This window comes from Gorilla gorilla, chromosome 16 (genome assembly GCF_029281585.2).
Source record: "Gorilla gorilla gorilla isolate KB3781 chromosome 16, NHGRI_mGorGor1-v2.1_pri, whole genome shotgun sequence".
Taxonomy (NCBI): domain Eukaryota; kingdom Metazoa; phylum Chordata; class Mammalia; order Primates; family Hominidae; genus Gorilla; species Gorilla gorilla.
The window spans coordinates 44,556,923-44,583,149 of record NC_073240.2 but is presented as its reverse complement, the minus strand read 5'-3'; the positions used below and the strand labels follow the sequence as shown (position 1 = coordinate 44,583,149).

General features: G+C 43.4%; 1 protein-coding gene across 1 annotated transcript; it reads right to left on the bottom strand.

Annotated features, from left to right (window-relative positions):
- Positions 1 to 875: 875 nt before the first annotated feature.
- Positions 876 to 26,210, bottom strand: PDIA3 (protein disulfide isomerase family A member 3). The gene is made up of 13 exons (XM_031002135.2): positions 25,707 to 26,210; positions 18,484 to 18,562; positions 15,619 to 15,736; positions 10,853 to 10,960; positions 9,174 to 9,303; positions 6,814 to 6,930; positions 6,368 to 6,493; positions 5,497 to 5,679; positions 3,817 to 3,925; positions 2,770 to 2,898; positions 2,087 to 2,166; positions 1,835 to 1,892; positions 876 to 1,311 (listed from the first exon to the last, which is right to left on the bottom strand). Exons 1-13 carry the CDS (start codon positions 25,871 to 25,873, stop codon positions 1,198 to 1,200), a joined length of 1,518 nt encoding a protein of 505 aa, XP_030857995.1. The 5' UTR covers positions 25,874 to 26,210; the 3' UTR covers positions 876 to 1,197.
- Between the last annotated feature and the right edge of the window lie 17 nt (positions 26,211 to 26,227).

The following is a 26,227-nucleotide window of genomic DNA, read 5'->3' as shown; positions in this document are numbered from 1 at the left end:
CCAAGATACATACTTTACTATAAGGCTCTACCAAATTCATCTTAAAATTGACAGCTAAATACTGTAATTATATAGTAGGAAGAAAATTCTTTTGTGAACATAGGAGTTCCTAGGATCACCTAAAGTAGGGCTTCTACCTGGAATTATCCAGTGACTGAAAACTATAACTGGGCAGGATTTGAATTTACCTACAAAAGGAGATAAATGGTTTAGTTGGACAAAAGATCACTCTTCAGTCCTATCCTTTCTGTTCCTCATTGTTACAAAAGAAAGTGGATGCTTCACTCATAACTAGGAATGATACTGCCTTTCCTAATTCTACTGGAGGGGAAGTTAAAGGGCCACACCCTAGGCTTTGGGGGATAGAACTGCACCCAGCAGTGTCAGCAATTCCTGAAACAACTTGGATGAAACTGCGTGATGCCACACCCTTGACAGGGCATTTCTGAGCAGAGAACAGTCCTTGGGAGGTATAAACATGCAACAAGCTCAGCTGCGTGGCAAGGATAAACAGGAACCCATCCTTAGGGCATGGACAGCCTAACAAGAAAGGCCCTTCAGCTGTTCTAATCACCAGGGTAGGCCTGGGAAATAAACATGTAAGGAGAGAAAGAGATAATAAATTTTGAAAGAATTTTGAGGTGATGAACTATGGACCCAGTCAGTCTACAGCTGCAGTGACCAGTATGGTAGCAACTGTATGGCTATTTAATCAAAACTAAAAATGTAGTTTCTAGCCATATTTCAGATGCTCCATAGCTACCTGTACTGAACAGTGTAGATTACAGAGCATTTCCATCACTGAAGAAAGCTCTATTGAACAGTGATAGTGTGTAGAGAACATCTGGTTCTCAATCTTGTGGAAAATAAGACAGTTTAAAGGGGTCTCATTTATTGTCACTGTTCCAAATGTACAAAAAAAATTAGAAAATACCCCCAACTCAACCCCACCCCCACAACATTTCCCCCAACACAAATAATTTTTCCCAAAACCACAAACATAAACTGGTCCTGGTATTTCCATAAACAGTGCAGCTAAGAAACAGTTTAGAGAAAATTTAACAGGATTCAGATTATATCCATTCTGTCCTCTCGGCCCTGAGAGGTAATAATTCCCATATGGGTCCTAGTCCTCCCCAATAGTTTTCCCATCTCTGGTGGAAGAGTCCTTTTACAAAGTGGTGTTTGGCTACTGCTTTAGAGATCCTCTTGTGCCTTCTTCTTCTTCTTGGGTTTTTCTTCTTGAATTACAGGGGGGTTTGTAGCTTCTCTTTGTAGATAGCTAATAAAATCACTTAATTCACGGCCACCCTGAAACAGAAAGATCAGCTTAAAAGTGTAACTTTTTAAAGAACCCTGATCTGCCCCACCCAAACAGGAAGATTTCTGAGTTTGTAAAAGCATATTAGCAGCCACATATGCTGCCCATGAGAGTTTAAAGAGTTTTTAGTTAAATAAACCCAATTAGCCTAGCACGGTGGCTCACGCCTGTAATCCCAGCACTTTGGGAGGCCAAGGCAGGCTGATCACCTGAGGTTAGGAGTTCAAGACCAGCCTGAGCAACATGGAGAAACCCCATCTCTACTAAAAATACAAAATTAGCTGGGGTGGTGGCGCATGCCTGTAATCCCAGCTACTCGGGAGGGTGAGGCAGGAGACTCGCTTGAACGGTGAGCCGAGATCACGCCATTGCACTCCGGCCCAGGCAACAAGAGCGAAACTCCATCTCAAAAAATAAATAAATAAATAAATAAACCCAATTAAATAACTATGTTTAAGGTTGTGTGTTTATGTCTGTGTATATATTTGTGGGGATATGGGACAATTCACTTACTTCATATTTCTTTGGATTTAGCTTCTTGTTGGCTGGAGAGAAGTATATGGTAGGAAAACTGGGGAAAGAAACATTTATTAATTTCAAGCAGTTATGTGGGCCCATGCTGCAGAACTCTTAAGCCAAGAAGGAATCAGTGGTTCTGCCTTCAACTGGAATATGAAAACTATGTCTAGTAACGATTTCCTGGTGGTTACAAGCTTTATTCCTATCTATTGCCTAGACACTTTTGTTAAGTTTTAATCCACTTACCCTCTGACTTCATATGGAGAAGGCACATCATTGGCTGTGGCATCCATCTTGGCTATGACGATATTTGGGTCTTTGCTGAGCTGTTAATAAAACAGGTTAAATGTTTACATTTCAAGTTTTCAGTGACAGAGGGACACTTAGTCAATTGAAGACTTAAAACAATCTCATTCTTCAAACACTAAAAATACAAAAATTAGCCAGGTGTGGTGGTGCGCACCTGTAATTCCAGAAGATAAACTGCTGTTCATGTGGGAAGAGTGGTTTGCAGATGGTAGTACCTCACTTTCCACAAGCTTCCCTTTTTTCTCTTGTATTAAGACTCTACATATTGCCACCTTCAAATTTACCTGGTCTAAATAAGACATTACAGGGGCTAAGCCAAATGTTTTAAGATGAAGGACCATATGGATTCATGTAAGCCATTACCAAAATTCAGAAGTCCTTAGATATTTTTAACCATTATCTAGATTGAGCCTGAGGAATGGAATGTTAAAAGTGGGTATCTCAGGCACTGCACAGGCTGGAGCACTAGGGGGCAGTCACAAGAAAGTGAGTAAACAGCAAGTAATTGGGAAAAAAATCTATCAGTACTTAGGAACCAACCAAATTAGCCAATGCTGAATACATACATAAACTTACTGCTCCCGCTCAAATGTTATCCTCAGAATAGGGTTCACACTTACCTTCTCGCCAAGTTCTTTATACTTGGGCTCCAGGTTCTTACAGTGACCACACCAAGGGGCATAAAATTCAATCAGCACATCTTTATTTTCATTATTCACTATTTCATCAAAATTCTCTGCTACCACTACCTGGAAAACACAGAAGAATCTCCAGTTGGTAACATAAAAAAATAAATTCACAACTGTATTTGTTCCTAGACCCAATCCCTCTCTAATTTGATGTGTTACCACGGAAAATAAGTCATGGAAACCCAAATCACATTTACAGATTGTATTAAAGATGTTGTCATTCACTAGATACCAACTCGTTCCTATGTCTGTCACCTGTCAAACTATGTTCAGGAAGTTACAGGACATAGAAGTGCTACCCAACCATTCCTTAAAATAATTTCAAGCTAAGCTTGGTGGCACATGCCTGCAGTCCAAGCTACTCAGAAGGCTGAGGCAACAGAGTAAGACCACATCCCTATAAAAAAATTCAGAGCAACACATTGTTCTTAGGGGTTGCTCTATCCTCAAGAGTAACTTAGCCCAATATAAATTTCATCAGAAAATTCTACGCAGGCTTTACACTCTTGCCCCTACCAAGCATTATGAGCCCTGCCAATGCTTTTTTTTTTTGAGATGGAGTTTCACTCTTGTCGCCCAGGCTGGAGTGCAGTGGCATAATCTCGACTCACTGCAACCTCTGCTTCCTGGGTTCAAGTGATTCTCCTGCCTCAGCCTCCCGAGTAGCTGGGCTTACAGGCGCCCGCCACCATGCTCGGCTGATTTTTTTGTATTTTTAGTAGATACGGGGTTTCACCATGTTGGGCAGGCTGGTCTCAAACTCTTGACCTTGTGATGTGCCCGCCTTTGCCTCCCAAAGTGCTGGGATTACAGGCATGAGCCACCGCTTGGCCTGCCAATGCTTATTTTATGACTCGGGAGTAAGGACAGAAAAAAAAGAGATGGCCAACAAAGTCTTCATTTAGACCCCACAGTTTTGGAACAAAGAAATGAGGACAGGCAATTGCTCATAGCTTGATGAGGCTGTGAGGACCTCACCTTCACAGGCCCATCATTGCTCTCTGGGATAGGTTCAGACTTCAGGTATCTCTTCAGATTGCCATCAAAGTAATCCTGCAGGAACCTCTCCAGAGCCTTCCCATCACGCCTACAATTGGAAAACAAGGGTAAGGCTTGTTAATCTATTCCCACTGCTGAGAAAATTACAGCAATTTCTTTGAATAGTTACTATGTATTTTAGCTTTTCAAGGCTAAAAAAGGGGGACTCTTATCTCTCAATATGCAGAACTACCAACTGAAGAAACAAACCGTTCCTTTTATTTATAGTGTGTTCTTTGTGGATTAGAAAGTTCAGAGAAAGGAGAATCATTGGTCTTCTGGAGATTCATTTTTGTAAAAGAACAAGGTCTTATTGCTCTGGAGCATACTATTTACAGTATTTTGTTTTATTGACTGGCTCACAAGGAAGATTTTCTCTTGTCTCAATCTCCCAAAATCTCAGAAAGTGACGGTAAAAATTGTTTCTGGGGTCTTCAGATCTTCCCGATTCTGAGTTTACTTTAGACCCATGTGGTATTTCAAAAAGAAAATACATTCTGTAGGGATGAGGGGGGGAATGGTTTGGTTTGAAATTACGTCAGTATCAAGGAGACTGTTCAATCTTTTTTTGGATTTTTAAATTTTTTGGAGATGGGGTCTTGCTATGTTGCCCAGGCTGGCCTCAAACTCATGGGCTCAAGTGATCTTCCTGCCTCAGCCTCCCAAAGTGCTGGGATTATAGGTGTGAGCCACCACATCTGGCCCAAAGGAGGCTGTCCAATCTTATCTATTTCTTTCTTTTTTTTTTTTTTTTGAGACAGAGTCTTGCTCTGTCACCCGGCTGGAGAACAGTGGCATGATCTCGGCTCACTGCAACCTCTGCCTCCCGGGTTCAAGTGATTCTGGTGCCTCAGCCTCCCCAGCAGCTGGAATTACAGGTGCGCACCATCACACCCGGCTAATTTTTGTATTTTTAGTAGAGACGGGGTTTCACTATGTGGGCCAGGCTGGTCTTTAACTCCTGACTTCAAGTGATCCACATGCCTCGGCCTCCCAAAGTGCTGGGATTACAGGTGTGAGCCACTGTGCTCACCCTTTATCTGCTATTTCTAATGACCAAGTGGAATCATGTAAGAATTCCAACCTGCCATCCTTTCATTAGTTTTCAGAATTCATTAAGGATCATAATCCTTAAAGTACCTATATGTATTTATTTTTATTTATTTATTTATTTTTTTGAGACAGAGTTTCGCTCTTGTTGCCCAGGCCAGAGTGCAATGGCGTGATCCTGGTTCACCGCAACCTCCGCCTCCCAGGTTCAAGCGATTCTCCTGCCTCAGCCTCCCGAGTAGCTGGGATTGCAGGCATGCACCACCGTGCCTGGCTAATTTTTTTGCATTTTTAGTAGAGACGGGGTTTCTCTATGTTGGTCAGGCTGGTCTCGAACTCCCGACCTTAGGCGATCCGCCCGCCTTGGCCTCCCAAAGTGCTGGGATTACAGGCGTGAGCCACTGTGCCTGGTCTAAAGTACCTATATTTAAATTGAGAAAAATGACAGTCATAGGTCTTGATTAAAAGACCTATCTTCACATTCCAGGGTTATTGTTCTTTAGAAATCCTTTGTAGTATAAAAGGCTTTAATAATTGCCTTGGAGAATCAAAGCCCAACTAGCAACTCACGAGAACTCCTCCTGCATGACAAACTTCTCTCCTTTAGCAGTTCTGATAGCAACAACAGGAATCTCTCCAGCAGTGCTCTCCAAGCCAAAATCAGAAAGTTCATGGCTAAAGGTTTTGCGGCTAGCTACAGCAAAGTTGAGTTTGTGCCCAGCATCCAGGAATTTCTTTGCCACCATCATTACCCTGTGGGAAACGAGACATTTGTGCCAAGACTATACAGGGTGGTCAAGCACTTTTGAAACTAAGAAGCAAGTGACTGGAAAGCAAAGACTAAGTTCTATAGTTCTAGCCTTCTGGAATCAGTCTGAACAGTCTGAGCTCTTGGGCACTGACACAGGGTTATGATATACTTCAATGCCTTACTGAACTTCACTGGCAAATTGGTGATACCCAATCAACTGGTACATTCCTGCTAAATCTTGCTGTAATATATAACTGAAATCTATTATAGGCATAATGACTGATCTGAAAAGAAAATTTGTAAGGGTAAAATGCACTGAGAGGCTCAATGTGCAAGTAAGCACAATGTTTTAAGTGCATTTTATATCAAATTTCCACCTTCTACTTGGAGTCACTGTGTCACAAAGCAAAGAAACACCTGTGAAATACATGCCCAACAGACTGTGAAAACAGTTTATTTGTCCTTATGGCTTCAAATGTAGTATTTGGAAGCCAAATGTTCCCATTCTTTCCTGCTTTTATACCACACATGGTAACAGGATAGTTACTTTAATTTTTTTTTTTTTTTTACCTCTTCTTAAGGAACCATTTATTGTTTTACAGATTCTTAAGGAACCAACAAGATAGTTAGAAGGGACTGTCTATACATTGGGTAAACTTGTTCATGAGGGAAAAACATAATTCTTATTACCTGTTTCTCCAGTAGTTGGAACCTTTAGCATTCTTTTCATAGTCCACATCATAGTAAGCAATAAGTAAGTCCTTGCCCTGTATCAAATCTTTATTGTCTTCTGTCATGTGAGGGCAGATACCAAAACTGAAATGAAATAATCCATTATCAACTGGCTTGGCAAGTTTTTAGCTATATCATAAAGTTGCCACAAAATAACTGATAGCATTTATGAAGGAAAGAGATTTTAAACATTTAGAACAAGTACTGAGCAATATATATCTTAAAGGATGACAACAGGAGTTCTAACACCCATACATTACTGTTTTAATATAAACTCAAACTATTACTATTACAATCCCCCCAAATAGACTGTTTACGCCAAAATATAGCTCTGCTTAATAACTGAGGTAAACAAACTAAAATCAAGCAAATAAATCCCAGACAATATACAAAGAAGTACTCACATGTTTTCCTGGATAAACTTTTTAATTTTGCCACTGGTCATTTTTTGCTCTGTGTATGCCACAGTCTTGTCCTCAAACTTGTTAGTGAGATGTGAAGGACGAAATAAGATGATACCCCTTAAAAAAAAAAAAAGAAAAGTCTCAGTAGGCAGATAGCAGAAGAACTGTCTCCCATCTTTTTTTTTTTTGAGATAGGGTTTCACTCTGTTGCTCAGGCTGGAGTGCAATGGTGTGATCACAGCTCACTGTAGCCTTGAACTCCTAGGCTCAAGTGATCCTCCTACCTTAGCTGCCCAAATAGCTGAGAACACAAGTGTGCACCACCATGCACAACTAATTTATTTTTTAAATTTTTGTAGAGATGGGGGTCTCACCATGTTACCAAGGGTGGTCTTGAACTCCCAGGCTCAAGTGATCCTCCCATCTCAGCCTCCAAAAATGCTGGGATTACTGGCGGAGCTCCCATGTTTCATGTAAAGCTCAGACTATGTACTTTTGCTGCCACTTTTAACTAGCAACATCTAAGCACATAAGGACTCTCTTCTAGTACCACAGATTCAGCAACATGACCTTCTCATTAACACTAAGATGCTAACCACCTTAATCTTAAGTGCAATAATTGGGTATAGGGTTTACTAAATTTTGGGTTAGAAAATTAAGAGAACGTGGTTCTAATCATAGTTCCCCAACTAATTCCAAACACGTTGGACCAGGTCTCAATTTAATCCTTCTGGGCTTCAGCTTTTTCATTATCTCAAAAGAGGGTTAGAGTAGATTTTCAAACCTTTAGAAACAATAGCAGGCTGGGTGTGGTGGCTCACACCTGTAATCCCAACACTTTGGGAGCCCGAGGCAGACAGATCACCTCAGGTCAGGAGTTTGAGACCAGACTGGCTAATATGATGAAACCCTGTCTCTACTAAAAACACAAAAACTAGCCAGGTGTGGTGGTGCACACCTGTAATCCTAGCTACTCAGGAGGCTGAGGCAGGAGAATCACTTGAACCCAGGAGGCGGAGGTTGTAGTGAGCCGAGATTGCATCACTGCACTCCAGCCCGGGCAACAAGGGCGAGACTGTCTGAAAAAAATTAAAAAAAAAAACTCAAACTTGCTCTGAATCTTCTTTTCACTCATAGTTAGTGACTATTGTTTACATTTTTTTATACTCACCCCTTCCTATCCATTGCCACTAACGCTGTTGACCGAGTTTAGACTCTCACATGTCATCCTCAGTTTAGATTCTCCTTATAGTCCTTAGAATTCTCCTTAGAATCCTTAGAATGCCTTGCACCACTCCCCCTTCAAACCATTATCATGTGGCTGCCAGTGACTTCTTCACAAATTTAACCCATTTACGCGGGAGGTTGCAAATTGTTTTTGTGAAAGATCAGACCTTGGCAATGACCTTGAGCAGGAGGATATAAATAACTCCCACAAGCTTAGTATTCCAGTAATGGAACACTAGGCATTACTCCCCAGCCCAAAGTCTTTTAATGGCTCTCAAATGTCTAAAAGATAAAATCAAAGCTCTTTTGTATGGCACTTAAAATTTATAATTTGGTCTCTGCTTAATACTCCAATCTTATCTTTCATTATGATCTCAACCACAAACAATACTCCAGCAGTACTATGGGCCCCAACATGCCTAGGCTATCTTACATCTCAAGGCCTTCACTCCTGGTGCTCTATCTGGAATAATTTTTATTTCAAAGGCCATAACCTTCCAGAGAAAACTGATCCTTCAAGAGTCACCCCTCTATGAATATTTCTGATATTACCCCCCTACCCCAAAAGAAGAAAAAAACACTCCCTCTTTTGTACTTCCAACCACTCTGTATATAGTTCTACATACACTTACACTTTCATTTTTATATATGTTCATGCATACGATCTCCCTCTACTAGATAGAGGGATGTTCCTTGAAGGCAGCAATAGTTTCTGGGCATGTAGCATAATGCCTTGAATGTACTCAATAAACCCTTTGGAAAAATTAGGTATAAAAATGACCAATTCAGCTGGGTGCGGTGGCTCATGTCTGTAATCTCAGCACTTTGGGAGGCCGAGGTGGGTGGAACACTTGAGGCCAGGAATTTGAAACCAGCCTGGGCAACATGGTGAAACCCTGTCTCTACTAAAAATACAAAAATTAGCAGGGTGTGGTGGCGCGTGCCTGTACTCCCAGCTACGCAGGAGGTTGAGGCGCGAGAATCGTTTGAACCTGGGAGGTGGAGGTTGCAGTGAGCAGAGATCGCACCACTGCACTCCAGCCTGGGTGACAGAGTGAAACCTTGTCCCAATCAATCAGTATCACCAGTTCACACAATAATACTTGGTCAGGAGATTCAACTCAGTCACTTACTCTCCATTATCATCATACTCGTTCACCAGAGACTCAACATTCGTATGTGCAAATCGGTAGTTATCCCTCAAGTTGCTGGCTGCTTTTAGGAACTCGGAGTGAGCCTCACTGAATGAATCATCGAAAAAACCTATACAGAAAATATTAAACACAAGGAAGAAGCAATAAGTGCTGACAGATGGACATTCCAAATCATAAACGTCTATTCCATAAACCATAAACGTTTCATTCTATTTTGAGGACTGGGTCTGCTTTGCCATGACTACCTCAGACAGGCACAATATTTAGGATGAGAATTTTCCCTCTACCCTTTACAGAAACATTTATTGAGAGAGCCAAGGGAGAAAATTTGTCAGTGTTCAAGTCTTCATTTTACTTTCCCATAATTGAACAAATTTGAGCAAACTGCTTAAGAGTTTCAGGGACTATTTCAGGTATCAGAAGGATTAAATTAAGATGACATGTCAAAATAAACTGTAAACCACTTCACCCAATTTTTTTCCTTCTCTATATTTGTCTTCAGAACTACTCATTTAGAAAAGTGACTAAAACATAAATGTTTAATAAATACATGCTAACTCCTTGTAAAATATAAAGAATCAGTAAAATCTAGGTGATAAAAAGTGGCTTTTAGCCAAATTTAAACAGTAAACCATATTCTGCTGCCAGAAAGTCACTTTTTTTTTTTTTTTTTTGCGACAGAGTTTTGCTCTTGTTGCCCAGGCTGGAGTACAATGGCGCAATCTTAGCTCACCCCAACCTCCGCCTCCCGGGTTCAAGCGTTTCTCCTGCCTCAGCCTCCCGAGTAGCTGAGATTACAGGCATGCACCACCATGCTCGGCTAATTTTGTATTTTTAGTAGAGACAGGGTTTCTCCATGTTGGTCAGGTTGGTCTCAAACTCCCGACCTCAGGTGATCCGCCCGCTACAGCCTCCCAAAGTGCTGGGATTACAGGCGTGAGCCACTGAGCCAGGCGAAAGTCAGTTTTATTACAGTAATTAGGAGACTAAGAGAAGCACAAACATAGCTTTTATGTTTAAATTTATTTTTTAGTCAAACTTATCATATACCACATTTAAAAAACAAAACAATGAACATCTAAGATGCAGAAAGTGTTTAACTGGCTCATGTCATTTAAAAATGAGATACTGCAACACATGAGAAAGCAATGAATGCTGCAAAAACAAGACAAATCCTAGCGATCTGATTTTAAATTTTAAGTTCCCTAATTTCTGTGAAAATAGCAGAGGTTTATTATTTACTTGTATCTTCCTACCTTAAAACCTTATTTTCAGTCATAACTACCCTATTGTGAGTCAAATCTCAGAGTTTAAGAAGCATTAGAAAACGCTGAAGATATTCCTATCCTAGTCCTTTATTTTTTTCCCCACACCCACCCCTTCTAGTCCCTTTAACTGAAATTAAACCTTTACATCTATGAGAACACAAACCCACTCAAATAAAACACCAATTGCCCCCCACATTATAATTACATTATATAGTAATTATATAATGTACTATAGTACATTATAGTAATTGCTGACCCAATTCTGTCAGTTGCCTTTTCAACTGCCCCAAGGTTTCCTTAACTGCTTTAATTCTGTGGCTTTCCCAGACATGGAGGGTTTTGGAAACCAAACTGACAATTCTGTGGCATGGTTTAATATTTGCTACTTACCTACTATAGAGGCATCTTTATCACTAATGAATTTCTTAAATTCTTCCTCAGTCCTGAGAGGCACTGAAGCTGGTCCTGCCTGCTTCTTCAGGTGGCTGACAATTCCATCTTAGAAGTCAAAATAAAAGTTATGACAACACAACTTATTTATAATTTTCGAGAAGGCAATTATTCATCATTCACAATTCAGAAGGTACAAAAGGGTGTAAGATGAAATCTTCTTGCCACCCTTGTCCCTAGTCACCCAGTTTCCTCCTTGTAAGATTTCAGTTTTGTTTTTTTTTTTTTGAGACAGAGTCTCGCTCTGTCGCCCAGGCTGGAGTGCAGGGCACAATCTCAGCTCACTGCAAGCTCTGCCTCCTGTGTTCATGCCATTCTCCTACCTCAGCCTCCTGAGTAGCTGGGACTACAGGTGCCCGCCACCATGCCTGGCTACTTTTTTTTGTATTTTTTTAGTAAAGACGGGGTTTCACCATGTTAGACAGGATGGTCTCGATCTCCTGACCTCGTGATCCACCTACCTTGGCCTCCCAAAGTGCTGGGATTACAGGCGTGAGCCACCACACCCAGCCAAGATTTCAGTTTCTTGTATATCCTTCCAGACATTTTCTGCATAAACAGGCAATTATATATACATAGCTACCTCAACCTTTTATTACAGTGGCATAGCGTTTTTTATTATTATTAAAAAGTTTTTTTGGCCAGGTGCGGTGGCTCACGCCTGTAATCACAGCACTTTGGGAGGCCGAGGCGGGCAGATCACGAGGTCAGGAGATCGAGACCATCCTGGCTAACACGGTGAAACCCCATCCCCACCAAAAAATTAGCCGGGCATGGTGGCAGGCGCCTGTGGTCCCGAGCTACTCGGGTGGCCGAGGCAGGAGAATGGCATGAACCCGGGAGGCGGAGCTTGCAGTGAGCTGAGGTCGTGCCACTGCACTCCAGCCTGGGTGACAGAGCGAGACTCCGTCTCAAAAAAAAAAAAAAAAAGTTTTTTTTTAACAGAAACATTGTTTACAATGCATAGTGTTTCACTATAAATGTGCCACAGTTTATTTAAGCAGACACAATTGCAAAACTGATGGACATTTGTTTCCAATCTTTTTTTTCTTTTCTTTTCTTTTTTTGAGACAGGGTCTCCTTCTGTCACCCAGGCTGGGGTCCAGCGGCATGATCATTGCTCACTGCAGCCTCGACCTCCCAGGGTCAATCAGACCTCTCGCCTCAGTCTCCTGAGTAGCTGGGTCTACAGGCATGCACCATCCCACCTGGCTAGTTTTTTGTATTTTTATAAAGACGGGGTCTCACTATGTTGCCCAGGATGGCCTCCAACTCCCAGGCTCAAGCAAACCACCTGCCTCAGCTTCCCAAAGTGCTGGGATTTCAGGCATGAGCCTTGTTAAACCATTTTTTTGTTTGTTTGAGATGGAGTTTCACTCTTGTCACCCAGGCTGGAGTGCAATGGCGCGACTGCAACATTGGCTCACTGCAACATCTGCCTCCTGGGTTCAAGCAATTCTCCTGCCTCAGCCTCCCGAGTAGCTGGAATTACAGGCTCCTGCCACCACGCCCGGCTAATTGTTTGTATTTTAAGTACAGACGGGGTTTCACTATGTTGGCTGGCCAGGCTGGTCTTGAACTCCTGACCTCGTGATCTGCCCACCTCGACCTCCCAAAGTGCTGGGATTACAGGCGTGAGCCACCATGCCTGGCCCTTGTTAACCATTTTTAAACATACAATTTTGTATACTATTTGTGCTACCTCATGTAAGTGGAATCATATAGCAGCATGTAGTCAGAATTTTCTTCTTTAAGGCTGAATAATCTTCCACTGGATGCATATACCATATTTTGTTTACTATTCATTCACTGATAAGACACTTGGGTTACTTCTACCTTTTGGCTACTATGAATAATGCTGCTGTGGATGTAGGTGTACAACTATCTTCTTTTGGGTATACAATAAGTCCTCACTTATTATTATTCATATGTTCTCAGAAACTGCAACTTCAAGAGAAAGAATGCATAGCAAGTCCTAGAATAACACTGTTTCCTATAACATTGATGAGGGAAAAAAAAAACAAGTTTTGTTATAGGTTGTTTCACTTAAAAGTCACAGCTTCCAAGAATCTATAGACAACATTAAGTGAGAACTAAATGTATACTCAGAAGTGGGCATACAGAAGCTGGATCATATATAAGGTAATTTTATTTATTTATTTACTTATTTTTGAGACAGAGTCTCACTCTTTCGCCCAGGCCAGACTGCAGTGGCGCTATCTCCGCTTACTGCAAGCTCCGCCTCCAGGGTTCACGCCATTCTCCTGCCTCAGCCTCCCGAGTAGCTGGAACTACAGGCACCCGCAACTGCACCCGGCTAATTTTTTGTATTTTTAGTAGAGATGGGGTTTCAATGTGTTAGCCAGGATGGTCTTGCTCTCCTGACCTTGTGATCCGCCTGCCTCAGCCTCCCAAAGTGCTGGGATTACAGACGTGAGCCACCACGCCTGGCCTAGTAATTTTATTTTCATTTTTATTTTTTTTTTTGAGACAGGGTCTCACTCTGTCACCCAGGCTGGAGTGCAGTGGTATGATCTCAGCTCACTGCAACCTCCACCTTCCAGGTTCAAGCAATTCTCCTGCCTTAGCCTCTCAAGTAGCTAGGACTACACGTGTGCACCACCACGCCCAGCTAATTTTTGTATTTTTTGGTGGAGACATGGTTTCACCATGTTGGACAGGCTGGTCTAGAACTCCTGACCTCAAGTGATCTGCCTACCTTGGCCTCCCAAAGAGCTGGGATTACAGTCATGAGCTACCGTGCCTGGCCTTCTATTTTTAATTTTTTTTATCTGTTTTTTTTTTTTTTTTTTGAGACGGAGTCTTGCTTTGTTCCCCAGGCTGGAGTGCAGTGGCCCGATCTCGACTCACTACAACCTCTGCCTCCCGGGCTCAAGCGATCCTCCTGCCTCAGCCTCCCAGGTAGCTGGGATTACAGGTATGTGCATCACACCCAGCTAATTTTTGTATTTTTAGTAGAGAGACGGTTTCACCACATTGTCCCGGCTGGCCTCAAACTCCTGATCTCAAATGATCTGCCTGCCTTGGCCTCCCGAAGTGCTGGGATTATAGGCATGAGCCACCAGGCCCGGCCCTATTTTTAATTTTTAAAGGAACCACCATACTGTGTTTTCCATAGTGGTTGTCCCATTTTACATTCCTAATAGTGCACAAAGTTTCCAATTTCTCTACATCCACACCAACACTGGCTATTTTGTTGTTGTTGTTGTTTTGAGACGGAGTTTCCTTCTTGTTGCCCAGGCTGGAGTACAATGGCATGATCTTGGCTCACCGCAACCCCGCCTCCCAGGTTCAAGCGATTCTCCTGCCTCAGCCTCCCGAGTAGCTGGGATTACAGGCACGTACCACCACTCCTGGCTAATTTTGTATTTTTAGTAGTGACAGGGTTTCCCCATGTTGGTCAGGCTGGTCTCGAACTCCCAACCTCAGGTGATCCGCCAGCCTCAGCCTCCCAAAGTGCTAGGATTACAGGCGTGAGCCACCGCGCCCGGCCTATTTTGTTTTTTTTTTTTTTTAAATAGTAGCCATCCTAATGGGTATGAGATGGTTATCCATATATACATGGAGATAACACACATACCTTTGTGTGTGGAGATGGAGTCTCGCTCTGTTGCCCAGGCTGGAGTGCTGTGACACGATCTCGGCTCACTGCAACCTCCGCCTCCAGGGTTCAAGCGATTCTCCTGCCTCAGCCTCCTGAGTAGCTGGGATTACAGGCATGTGCCACCATGCCCAGTGCTAATTTTTTCTATTTTTAGTAGAAATGGGGTTTCACCATGCTGGCCAGGCTGGTCTCAAATTCCTGACCTCATGATCTGCCCACCTCAGCCTCCCAAAGTGCTGGGATTATAGGTGTGAGCCACTGTGCCCGGCCCACACTTTTTTTTTTTTTTTGAGACGGAGTCTCACTCTGTCGCCCATGTTGGAGTGCAGTGGCGCGATCTCGGCTCACTGCAAGCTCCGCCTCCCAGATTCACCCCATTCTCCTGCCTCAGCCTCCCGAGCAGCTAGGACTACAGGCGCCCGCCACCACGCCCGGCTAATTTTTTGTATTTTTAGTAGAGATGGGGTTTCACTGTGTTAGCCAGGATGGTCTCGATCTCCTGACCTCGTGATCCACCTGCCTCGGCCTCCCAAAGTGCTGGAATTACAGGCGTGAGCCACCGCACCCGGCCCCGGCCCAAACTTTTTATTGGAGATGGGGACAAACTTATATTGCCCAGGCTGTGCTCAAGACAGTCTCTCACCTCAGCCTCCCGAGTAGCTAGAACTACAGGTACGTGCCACTGCACCCAGCTCATCTATATTTTTAAAACTTGTTTGTTGCCTTCTCCCCCTCATCCCCCAGAATGTAAGCTTCACAAGGGTAGGGACCTTGTCTGTTTTATCAATAAATGCCAATGACCTAGTATATTTAGAATATCTGGCACACAGTAATTACTCAATAAATATTTGTAAAATGAAAAAATCTCGAGCTGACCTTATAAATCAAGTTTTTGTATCTTCTATATTACTTATATAATCTGTTCATTTAGAGAGGTCTTTTGTTACCACCAAACTGACCTCTTAGATGAGGAATTTTTAAGACTGAAAGTATACTGTGTAGAAAAACACATTTTTATGTTTCCACTACAAAGAATAAGGTACTTAACATCAGTTTCCAGAATGTAATTCAGGATCCTTACCAGCAGTCCTAGGTCCATCATAAGCACCTGCTTCTTCACCATCTCTAAATATCTTCAGGGTTGGATATCCACTGACTCCATATTTATTACAGGTGTTAGTGTTGGCAGTGCAATCAACCTAAAGATCAAAATACACAAACTATTTTCTTATCCAAGTTTCTGCTGCAGGTTCTTCCTATATTCTCAAAATACTAGGATTGGTCAAATCCTAAGGGGATCAAGGAATTCTTGGCATACATGCCACAGAACATTAGATTTTAAAGGCAGACTGGAGCTTGCCTAACTACATCAGAACTGCCTAAGGAATTCTTTAAAATTGAGATTCCTAGGCCTCACATAAAATGCAAAGTTCCTGTTTAAATTCTGCCCTTGTAGTCTCTATTAGCTAAAGCAGTGGTCTTCATCTTTTTTCTGCCTCAGAACACATGAGGGATAAATCACTTCAATTATTAACAGTGGCTTACTTTGATTACGACTATCACCAAGGGGATATATCGATGGTGGTACATATCCTTTAGGTGGAACGTAATTTGATTTTGCAAATCATCTAGAGCTATTATCAAAGGTACCAATACCTGTACACGTACCCTGAGCTAGTTTGAATCTGGGCTATACCATAATATAACCGATCTAGTGAGACCTATCAGGAAGAAGGAAAATAATTTCCTGGAACGAGCCACTTACTCCAACCCAGGCACAAGTACTTTACATATATTATCTCATTTAATCTCCACAAGATTATGAAGTATGATCCTTATGCTCTAAGATGGGTAAACTAAGATCCAGAAAATTAATTAATGTGTCTATAGTCACACAGGTAGGAATTGTGATTTTTTTTTTTTTTGAGACGGAGTTTCACTCTTGTTGCCCAGGCTGGAGTGCAATGGCACGAACTCAGCTCACTGCAACCTCTACCACATGGGTTCAAGCCATTCTCCTGCCTCAGCCTCCCGAGTAGCTGAGATTGCAGGCACCGGCCACCACGCCTGGCTAATTTTTGTATTTTTAGTAGAGACGGGGTTTCACCATGTTGGCCAGGCTGGTCTTGAACTCCAGACCTCAGGAGATCCACCCACCTTGGCCTCCCAAAGTGCTGGGATTACAGGTGTGAGCCACAGCGCCTGCCTATGATTAAATTTTTTTCCTATGGCAAGCTGCTTGATAGGATTAAAAGTAATTTCCAAAAATAGCCTTATATATGAACTATTTGGCAGAGGTAAGAGCTTTTAGACTAGAACAACTATGGGTTTACTACAGAATGGCAACATTCTGGAAGCATTACTTTAATTGTAAAAACAAATACCAAGTTTACAGTTGACCATTTGGTTACATTTTCATCAATATCCTCATATCATTTTCGTATTACCATCGTGATTATCACATGGCAGTTTAGGGAACTCATTTACTCATAGATTATTATTATTTTTTGAGATGGAGTCTTGCTCTGTTGCCCAGGCTGGAGTACAGTGCCATGATCTCAGCTCACTGCAACCTCCACCCCCCTGGGTTCAAGTGATTGTCCTGTCTCAGCCTTCCAAGTAGCTGGGATTACAGGCACCTGCCACCACACATGGCTAATTTTTATATTTTTTAGTAGAGACGGGGTTTCACCATGTTGGCCAGGCGGGTCTCGAACTCTTGACCTCAGGTGATCCACCCTCCTCAGCCTGTCAAAGTGCTGGGATTACAGGCGTGAGCCACCGTGCCCAGCCTCAATGATTATTTTAACCTTTATAGCTGTACTTCTGCTTTCCATCTTTAATTCTTATTTACCATATACTTTACTACTTTTTTTTTTTTTTTTGAGACAGGGTTTCGCTCTATTGCCCAGGCTAGTGTGCAATGGTTCAATCACAGCTCAGTGCAGCCTCAACCTCTCTGGCTTAAGCAATCCTTCCACCTCAGCCTCTGAGTAGCTGGGACTATGGAAGCCTGCCTGTGTCTTTAGTAGAGATGGAATTTTGCCATGTCGCCCAGGCTGGTCTCAAGTGATCTACTTGCCTTGGCCTCCCAAAGTACTGGGATTACACTTTTTTTTTTTTTTTAAGAGACACGGTCTTACTCTGTCACCTAGGCTGGAGTCTAGTAGTGTGGTCATGGTTCACTGCAGCCTCAAGCAATCCTCCTGCTTCAGCCTTTTGAGAAGCTGGGACTACAGGTGTGAGCCAACACACCCAGCTTTTTAAATTTTTTGTAGAGATGAGGTCTTGCTTTGTTGCCCAGGCAACAAACTCCTGGCCTCAAGTGATCATCCCAAAGTGCTGGAATTACAGCTGTGAGGCACCATACCTGGTCTATTTTACTTCTTATGCCAGTAATTTCCTTAGTCTCACTACTTTTAATTTTTTTTTTTTTTTTTTTTTTTTTGAGACGGAGTCTTGCTCTGTCACCAGGCTGGAGTGCAGTGGCCCGATCTCGGCTCACTGCAACCTTCATCTCCTGGGTTCAAGCAATTCTCCTGCCTCAGTCTCCTGAGTAGCTGGGACTACAGGCACGTGCCATCACACCCAGCTAATTTTTGTATTTTTAGTTGAGACAGGGTTTCACCATGCTGGCTAGGATGGTCTCAATCTCTTGACTTCGTGATCCACTGATCCACCCACCTCGGCCTCCCAAAGTGCTGGGATTACAGGCATGAGCCATCATGCCCAGCCACTACTTTTAATCTTTTGAAACTGTAAGTCAGTTGTGTATTTGCCCAGAAACTAGTATTCACTCTTCTTAGCAGAATAAGAGTAGAGAAAATGAATGTTAATCTTACAAACTATTTATTACTGTTATTTTTTTCCATGTAACAAAGCTGAGACAACAAACTACTTTTTAAAATACTTCACGTCCTTTAGTGAAGAATCCACCTGTACTTACCTTTGCTAATGGGACTATTCCTTTTAATCTGGTAGCTGCAGCTTCATACTCAGGTGCAAGTCTCTTGCAGTGTCCACACCTATATACGTATTAAAAAAGCCAAATTCTCAGTTTAGTCCTATGAATTTGTTCATGTTGTCTCACTAGGAAGAATCTCAAACTATAATACTACCTTTGAGCTAGTAGACACTTCCAAAAAGCAAAATCATCACATGAACAACATTCATTATTGTTAAAGTAAACCAGAACTCTCAGAAGGTAAAGGTCCTACCCCTAGACTGAGGTTGACTCCATAGTACTGGCTCAGCACAGGGCAGCTCTATTTTCTCAATACAAAGTATAACTAAGTTGTGAAAGCTGTAGTCAAAGGTGTACGCCACATTATTAAAGAGGGTTGAATGGGTTAATGCCCTTTTGACCAATTAATGAGGCTGAATGAAGGACAAAATAGAAATAATCCCATTTCTGATAGAATTCCCCAGAGGAAAATACAATTCCCTGGGAAACCAGCATTGTGGTTGTTAAAATTGTGACTGAAGCTCACACCTGTAATCCCAGCACTTTGGGAGGCCAAGGCAAGTAGATCACTTGAGGTCAGGAGTTCAAGACCAGCCTGGCCAAAATAGTGAAACCCCGTCTCTACTAACAATACAAAAATTAGCCAGGCGTGGTGGTGGGCACCTGTAATCAAAGCTAATCGGGAGGCTGAGGCAGGAGAATTGCTTGAACCTGGGAGGTGAAGGTTGCAGTGAGCCGACATCGCGCCACTGCACTCCAGCCTGGGTGACAGAGCAAGACTCTGTCTCGGGGTGGGGGTGGGGACACAAAATTGTGACTGAAACTCTGTAATGTCTCAAGTATGATATTAAGTCTTTTAGATGGCAGGCCTGATTTTTACAGCTACATAGTTCACCTGGCCATGAGAAGTGGTAACAAAAACATGTAAACTAGAATACCTTTCCCAGAGGGCCACCAGAAGCACCGGCTCCTCTGCCCAGAAAGTCCTAATCAGTGTATATACAGCTAGCACCAGCTGTACATCACCTCTTCAAAAGCAAAAGGGTTGCAGAGGGATCACGTTGAGAAGGTGAGTTCTGTAACCTTCCCGTAGACAGCAAAAATAGAAATATAATAGAGAAGAAACTTGAGCAGATATATTTCAATAGTCAATGGTGTAATTTTATCAAGTGATGGATAACTTGGAAATATTGTACACCTAAAACTTGTTTAAAATAAAGGATTATAACAGCTTATTCTCCAAGGCCTTCAGGTGGCCTATTAAAGTACAAAAGAACCAAATGATAAATACCAAATTCAAGATAAAGGAGTGTATAAGATGGTAAAGGGGCACATAGGGGACTTCAAATGTACTGGCTATGTTTTTCAGACTGAGTGCAAACAAATGGTATTCCTTATGCTGTATTTCAGATTCACTGTTTTTTCCTGATATTAAGATGTATTTTGCAGTCATGTTATAGTTTCAATGGTAGTATTTCTTTCTCAGTGAGACACAAGATGGTTCCTCTCACAATCAGTGATATCTTATGTGTGTGAAATAGGGTCTTATTCATTATATCCTCTGTATTCCTTTAATACTGCATAGTAAATGGATTTTAAAGGGAGTAACAATTGGATCTGGGTCTTTAAGGATTTAACGCTTCAGAGAGAAGAGGGCAGGGTATTTAAGATGAGGAAGATAGTAGAGCAAATGTAAAAGAATACCAGTAAGCATGATGCATTCAGAGAGAACTGTAAAGGGCTTTTTTGAGATAATAAATGTGCGTGCATGTGTACTAAGACTACGTCAATCAGCAATGTCAAAGACTGACAGAAAGGGAGAAAATAGAGACAAGAGTAAAGCCATCTAGAAGATAATGTATTTCACATGGCAGACAATAAAAGCTTGGACCAGAATGGCAGCAATGAGAATAAAGAAGAGACAGATGAGAGATTTCTGTTGAATATATAGTAGTTGTCAAGGCTGAGGCAAGAGATTTATGAGTTAATTGTTTCAACTATCTTCAAACATTTTAAGAGAAAAAAATCACATACAATAGTTACTAGGTCAAGCCAGTAGGTGTCAACTCTAGATGCTTATCAAAAATACCCACAGAGCATTAAAACAACAAAAGTATGCATGGCTTACTGAATGAGAATCTCCAGAAACCTGGGGAGCAACCAGGTGTGTGTGTAAACTGCAAGGCTGGGACTAAAATCCACTGCCTTAAACTTGGGCAATATCCATAACGTCATCAAATCCACAAAAAGAGTTTCAATGAGGCTGGAGGAGACTCTCCTCTTCAAATCCACCAGGAATGGAACTCAGGTGGTATTTAAGGGAAATCAGGGTCAGTTAACATAGATCCTTCAAGATTAACCACTACTTCTTTCACCCACCCCTAGAAAATATTAAAACACAATTAATTCTATCTATCCTCAGGGATGGCACCTGGCAGTTGATAATGAATTCCAACATATATTCACCCAATAGTCATCACTTCATCATGTGTGCCATGCGTCAAGTGCTTTTTGATAAGTGCCTTATCAAGTGTCTTTGATAAGAAAATTGGTATAGTCCTTTCCTTATAGGAACACCAGTCTGGCAGGGGTGACACAGTATTATTAGATGCCAAGAGAGAGGCAGGATCAACCAGTTAGTTGTCCAGGGAAGGAAAAAAAAATATGAGCTAAATGTTGATGTTGAAAAGATCAACTCAGGGTGGGGATTACAAGTAAAGAAATGAGCACATATATTATTATTATTTCTTTTTTCGAGACGGAGTCTTGCTCTGTCACTCAGGCTGGAGTCCAGTGGCATGATCTCAGCTCACTGCAACCTGCACCTCCCAGGTTCAAGCAATTCTCCTGCCTCAGCCTCCTGAGTAGCTGGGATTACAGGCTCCTGCCACCATGCCTAGCCAATTTTTGTATTTTTAGTAGAGACAAGGTTTCCCCATGTTGGCCAGGCTGGTCTCAAACTCCTGAACCTCATGATCTGCCCACCTTGGCCTCCCAAAGTGCTGGGATTACAGGCGTGAGCCTTCGCACCCAGCCATTATTTATTACTACTGTCTTAGAGGGTAGCATACACATCTATAGCATAAATAGATGTTGAGGACTTTTTTTTTTTTTTGAGAAGGAGTCTTGCTGTCACCCAGGCTGGAATGCAGTGGCGTGATCTTGGCTTACTGCAAGCTCCGCCTCCCGGGTTCACACCATTCTCCTGCCTCAGCCTCCCGAGTAGCTGGGACTACAGGCACCTGCTACCACGCCCAGCTAAGTTTTTGTATTTTTAGTAGAGACGGGGTTTCACCATGTTGGCCAGGATGGTCTCGATCTCTTGACCTCGTGATCCACCCGCCTTGGCCTCCCAAAGTGCTGGGATTACAGGCGTGAGCCACCACGTCCGGCCAAGGACTTAATATTACATATTAACACTAATCAATAAATTTTCGGACATTTCCAAACATTTAAATAGTGTTATTTCCCCAGAGAAATTCAGATACTCTTATCCTTAAAAATATATAGCAGATTAACTCCATAATGGAAATATTAGTCTACAAAATCAACTGCAAAGAAAGCTTTCACTAGGCCAGGCACGGTGGCTCACGCCTGAAATCCCAGCACTTTGGGAATCCGACGCAGGTGATTCAGGTGAAGTCAGAAGTTCAAGACCAGCCTGGCCAACATGGTGAAACCTGGTCTCTACTAAAAAAAAAAAAAAAAAAATTAGCCAGACAGGGGAGGTGGAGGTTGCAGAGCCAGATCGTGCCACTGCACTCCAGCCTCGGCAACAGAGAGAGACCGTCTTAAAAAAAAAAAAAAGCAAGCAAAGCAAGCTTTCACCTTTCACTTTCACTTGAAACATGAAAGCGGAAAAAGAATTTGCTTAAATAGGTCTATTTTGTGATGAGAATAAGGTAAAAAAAAAAAAAAGTCCATTTTACTTTCTTTTTTGAGACGGTCTCACACTGTCATTTAGGCTGGAGTGCAATGGTGCAATCTCAGCTTCCTGCAACCTCCACCTCCCAGGCTCAAGTGATCTTCTCCTCCCACCTCAGCCTCCCGAGTAGCTAGGACTACAGGCGTGTGCTACCATGCCCGGTTAATTTTTGTCATTTTTTAGTAGAGATGGGGTCTGGCCATGCTGCCCAGGCTGGTCTCTTACCTCGCCACTGCCTCCTGGGTTCAAGTGATTTTCCCAACTCAGCCTCCCAAGTAGCTGGGATTACAGATGTGCGCCACCACGTCCAGCTAATTTTTGTATTTTTAGTAGAGATGGGGTTTCCCCATGTTGGCCAGGCTGGTCTGAACTCCTGATCTCAAGTGATCTGCCTGCCTTGGCCTCCCAAACTGCTGGGATTACAGGAACGCACAACAGGGCCAGACCCCATTTTACTCTTACTAAGGATTTTTTAACTGTTTCTTGTAAGATAGTACTACTGAACTGTACAAAGGAATATAGCAGTCAGAAAACAGTTCCAGCTGAAATGTTAATAAATAAAAATATAGAGGCCAGGCTAGGTGGCGCACGCCTGTAATCCCAGCACTTTGGGAGGCCGAGGTGGGTGGATCTCCTGAGGTCAGGAGTTCACCACCAGGCTAACATGGTGAAACCCCGTCTCTACTAAAATACAAAAATTAGCCAGGCTTGGTGGTGCGTGCCTGTAATCCCAGCTACTCAGGAGGCTGAGGCAGGAGAATCACTTGAACACGGGAGGCGGAAGCTGCAGTGAGCCCAGACCATGCCACTGCACTCCAGCCTGGGTAACAGAGCGAGACTCTGTCTCAAAAAAACAAAACAAAACAAAAACAAACAAAAAAAAAAAAAACCAAAAAACCAGGATGGGCGCAGCGGCTCATGCCTGTAATCCCAGCATTTTGGGAGGCCGAGGTGGGCAGATCACCTGAAGTCAGGAGTTCGAGACCAGCCTGGCCAACATGGTGAAACCCCGTCTCTATTAAAAATACAAAAAAATTAGCTGGGCATTGTGGCAGGCACCTGTAATCCCAGCTACTCGGGAGGCTGAGGCAGGATAATTACTTGAACCCAAGAGGTGGAGGTTGCAGTGAGTCGAGATAGTGCCATGGCACTCTACCACGGGGAACAAAGCGAGACTCCATCTCAAAAAAAAAAAAAAAAATACACACACACACAAAAAAAAACTGTAGTAGAATGTGAAGAAATAAAGACCTCAACAGGAGACTTCTTTAACTCCAAATTGCTCATTCAGAAAACTCATCTTCCTTGCTGACATTGTGGAGGATGACTTTTTCTTTTAAACCAATTAAAAGCAGACACCACAGCAGAGATCCACCCAATTCTTGGGACAGTCAGTGCCTGATGGGATATGTAGTTTTTAGGGTAGCACGTGTAACAATTTAAAGTAGGAAACACCCCCTTCAATTCAAATAAAAAATTCTGGTTTTTTTTTTTTGAGACGGAGTTTCGCTCTTGTTGCCCAGGCTGGAGTGCAATGGCAGGATCGTGGCTCACTGCAGCCTCTGCTTCCTGGGTTCAAGCTGTTCTCCTGCCTCAGCTTCCTGAGTGGCTGGGATTACAGGCATGTGCCACTATGCCCGGCTAATTTTGTATTTTTAGTAGAGACGGGGTTTCTCCATGATGGTCAGACTGGTCTTGAACTCCCGACCTCAGGTGATCCGCCCACCTCGGCCTCCCAAAGTGCTGGGATTACAGGCGGGAGCCACCATGCCCACCCCCAAAATTCCTTTTTTAAACTAATATTCTAGTGGCCCACTATTCTCCAACAATTCCTACTTTAAATTGTTGCATGACCCCTGTAGTAAAAAGCATCACTCAGATCTGACAAACTCAGTGACACCCCCAGTTTTTACAAATTATTGACAGCCCCTCAAAGCTAACAGCATGATTATATAATTGGGAAGAGTTGTTCCTAAGAGAGAACATGAGTTCCAGAGATGTATAAGAACTATCTATATATGTAATCTGTACTGCCAGTTAGCCCCAGAAATGCCCTGGACACAAAATCTGTCCAAGCTGAAAACAAAATTTGCCATCTCTAGCACATCATTCTGATTCAGGTGGTCTTTACTACAGGGCATTTTTCGTGTAACCCTTAGCAAGCTGTTTGAGGCTAAAAAGTGAAGACCTGAGTCTGAAGCAAATAAAAGTTATACACAACTTTTACTGACATTTTTGAACACGGATAGTATTAAACCAAGGGTCACTGTGCCAGGAGGGGAAAAATTAAGTACTGTAATTATATATATTGAATTATATATAGAGAGCTATCCCCAGAATAAAGGAATCACTGTTTACTCTGGTAATGATCTGGAGGTTTAAAAACACACACACACACACACACACACACACACACACACACACACACACACAAAACACTCAAGTTGACTGGGCCAGAAATCTTATTTGCTCTTCCTTCTAACAGTTTTTTATTTCGAGTTAGTTCTATCTAAGGAATTTACACCCTTCATCACTTAAGTCACCCTAAAGTGGAGTATTTAATCAATATTGGTTATTTTCTCATTGGAGTCTTTTTTGACATTTTAAAGAAATGCTATTTAAAACGGACAATATGGACAGATTCTGATGGAATTATTCTTGTTCAGGTACTCCTTTCGTTTGGACAGAGGTATCTGCCGGTACTGAGATGTAAGTGATCAGCTGAAGGGAGAAACTGTACACCATGTGACGGACAAATTGCCTGCCTCCAGAAAGCACTTACGACCATTCTGCAGCCACTCAGTGACCTTGGCTAGAAACCAATGGCTGTGCGGCGTGAGGTAAGATGAAAGGAAATACCCTAGGGATCCAGGACTTCTGCATTTGGTGAAACGTCCGGTTCCACTACAAGGCTTTGGGATGCCTAGTCTGTAGACTGGAGGAACATTAATACTGACTCACGCAGAAACGATATAGCTACATATTGAACTGGGGAAAGGGGTGGCAAAACCCTGTGCAAATAGGAAGTGCCGCAAGAGCACCGAGATAAGGATGAGGCCCTGCGTGAGCGCAGCCTTCGGGTTTTCCTTGGGCCGATCAGCACCGACTCCCCGGCTCTCGGCGAGGCGCCTCCAGCTCCCGGGAATGAGAAATGTGCCCGCCGCAGCAGGGGCCCACAGGAATGAAGGGCCCCGGCGCTGCGTAGGCCCAACAGTTCCCCGCGCTCTCGCCCCCGGCCCAGCCCCGCCTTTCTTCCCCCGCCTCGGCAGAATGGACTCACCAGGGGGCGAAGAACTCGACGAGCATGAGGCCCGCAGAGCCCGTATCGGAGATGCGACTCTCGAAGTTGTCGTCCGTGAGTTCTAGCACGTCGGAGGCAGCGGCGAGGCGGGCCGCGGCGAGAAGCAGCGCCACACCCGGGAACAGCGCTAGGCGGCGGAAGCGCATGGCGGCGAGGTGGGGTAGGGACGGCAGGAAGGGTCGCGGCTCGGCTGGGACTGCAGAGGTCGGGCGCGCGACCACTAACCCGCTGCTTGCGCTCGCGCGTCTGGCCCAGGCGGACCTGCAGCCGGAGGTCCCAACCCCCAAACCCGGCTCGGGCCGCTGTGTGGCAGCCGCTGATTGGCTGCGCGTCGCCTTCGTCGGGCGGGCGGGACCAACTCGTTACCGCCGAGTGGCCGGAGCGCGGGGCGGGGCCAAGGCGGCGAGTGGCTGGGCGAGCGTGTCTGGGCCCGGTCCTGGGCTGGGGGCAGGGGCTAGGGCCGGGTCCCGGGGTGAGCCGAAACCTGGGGGTCGGGCGGG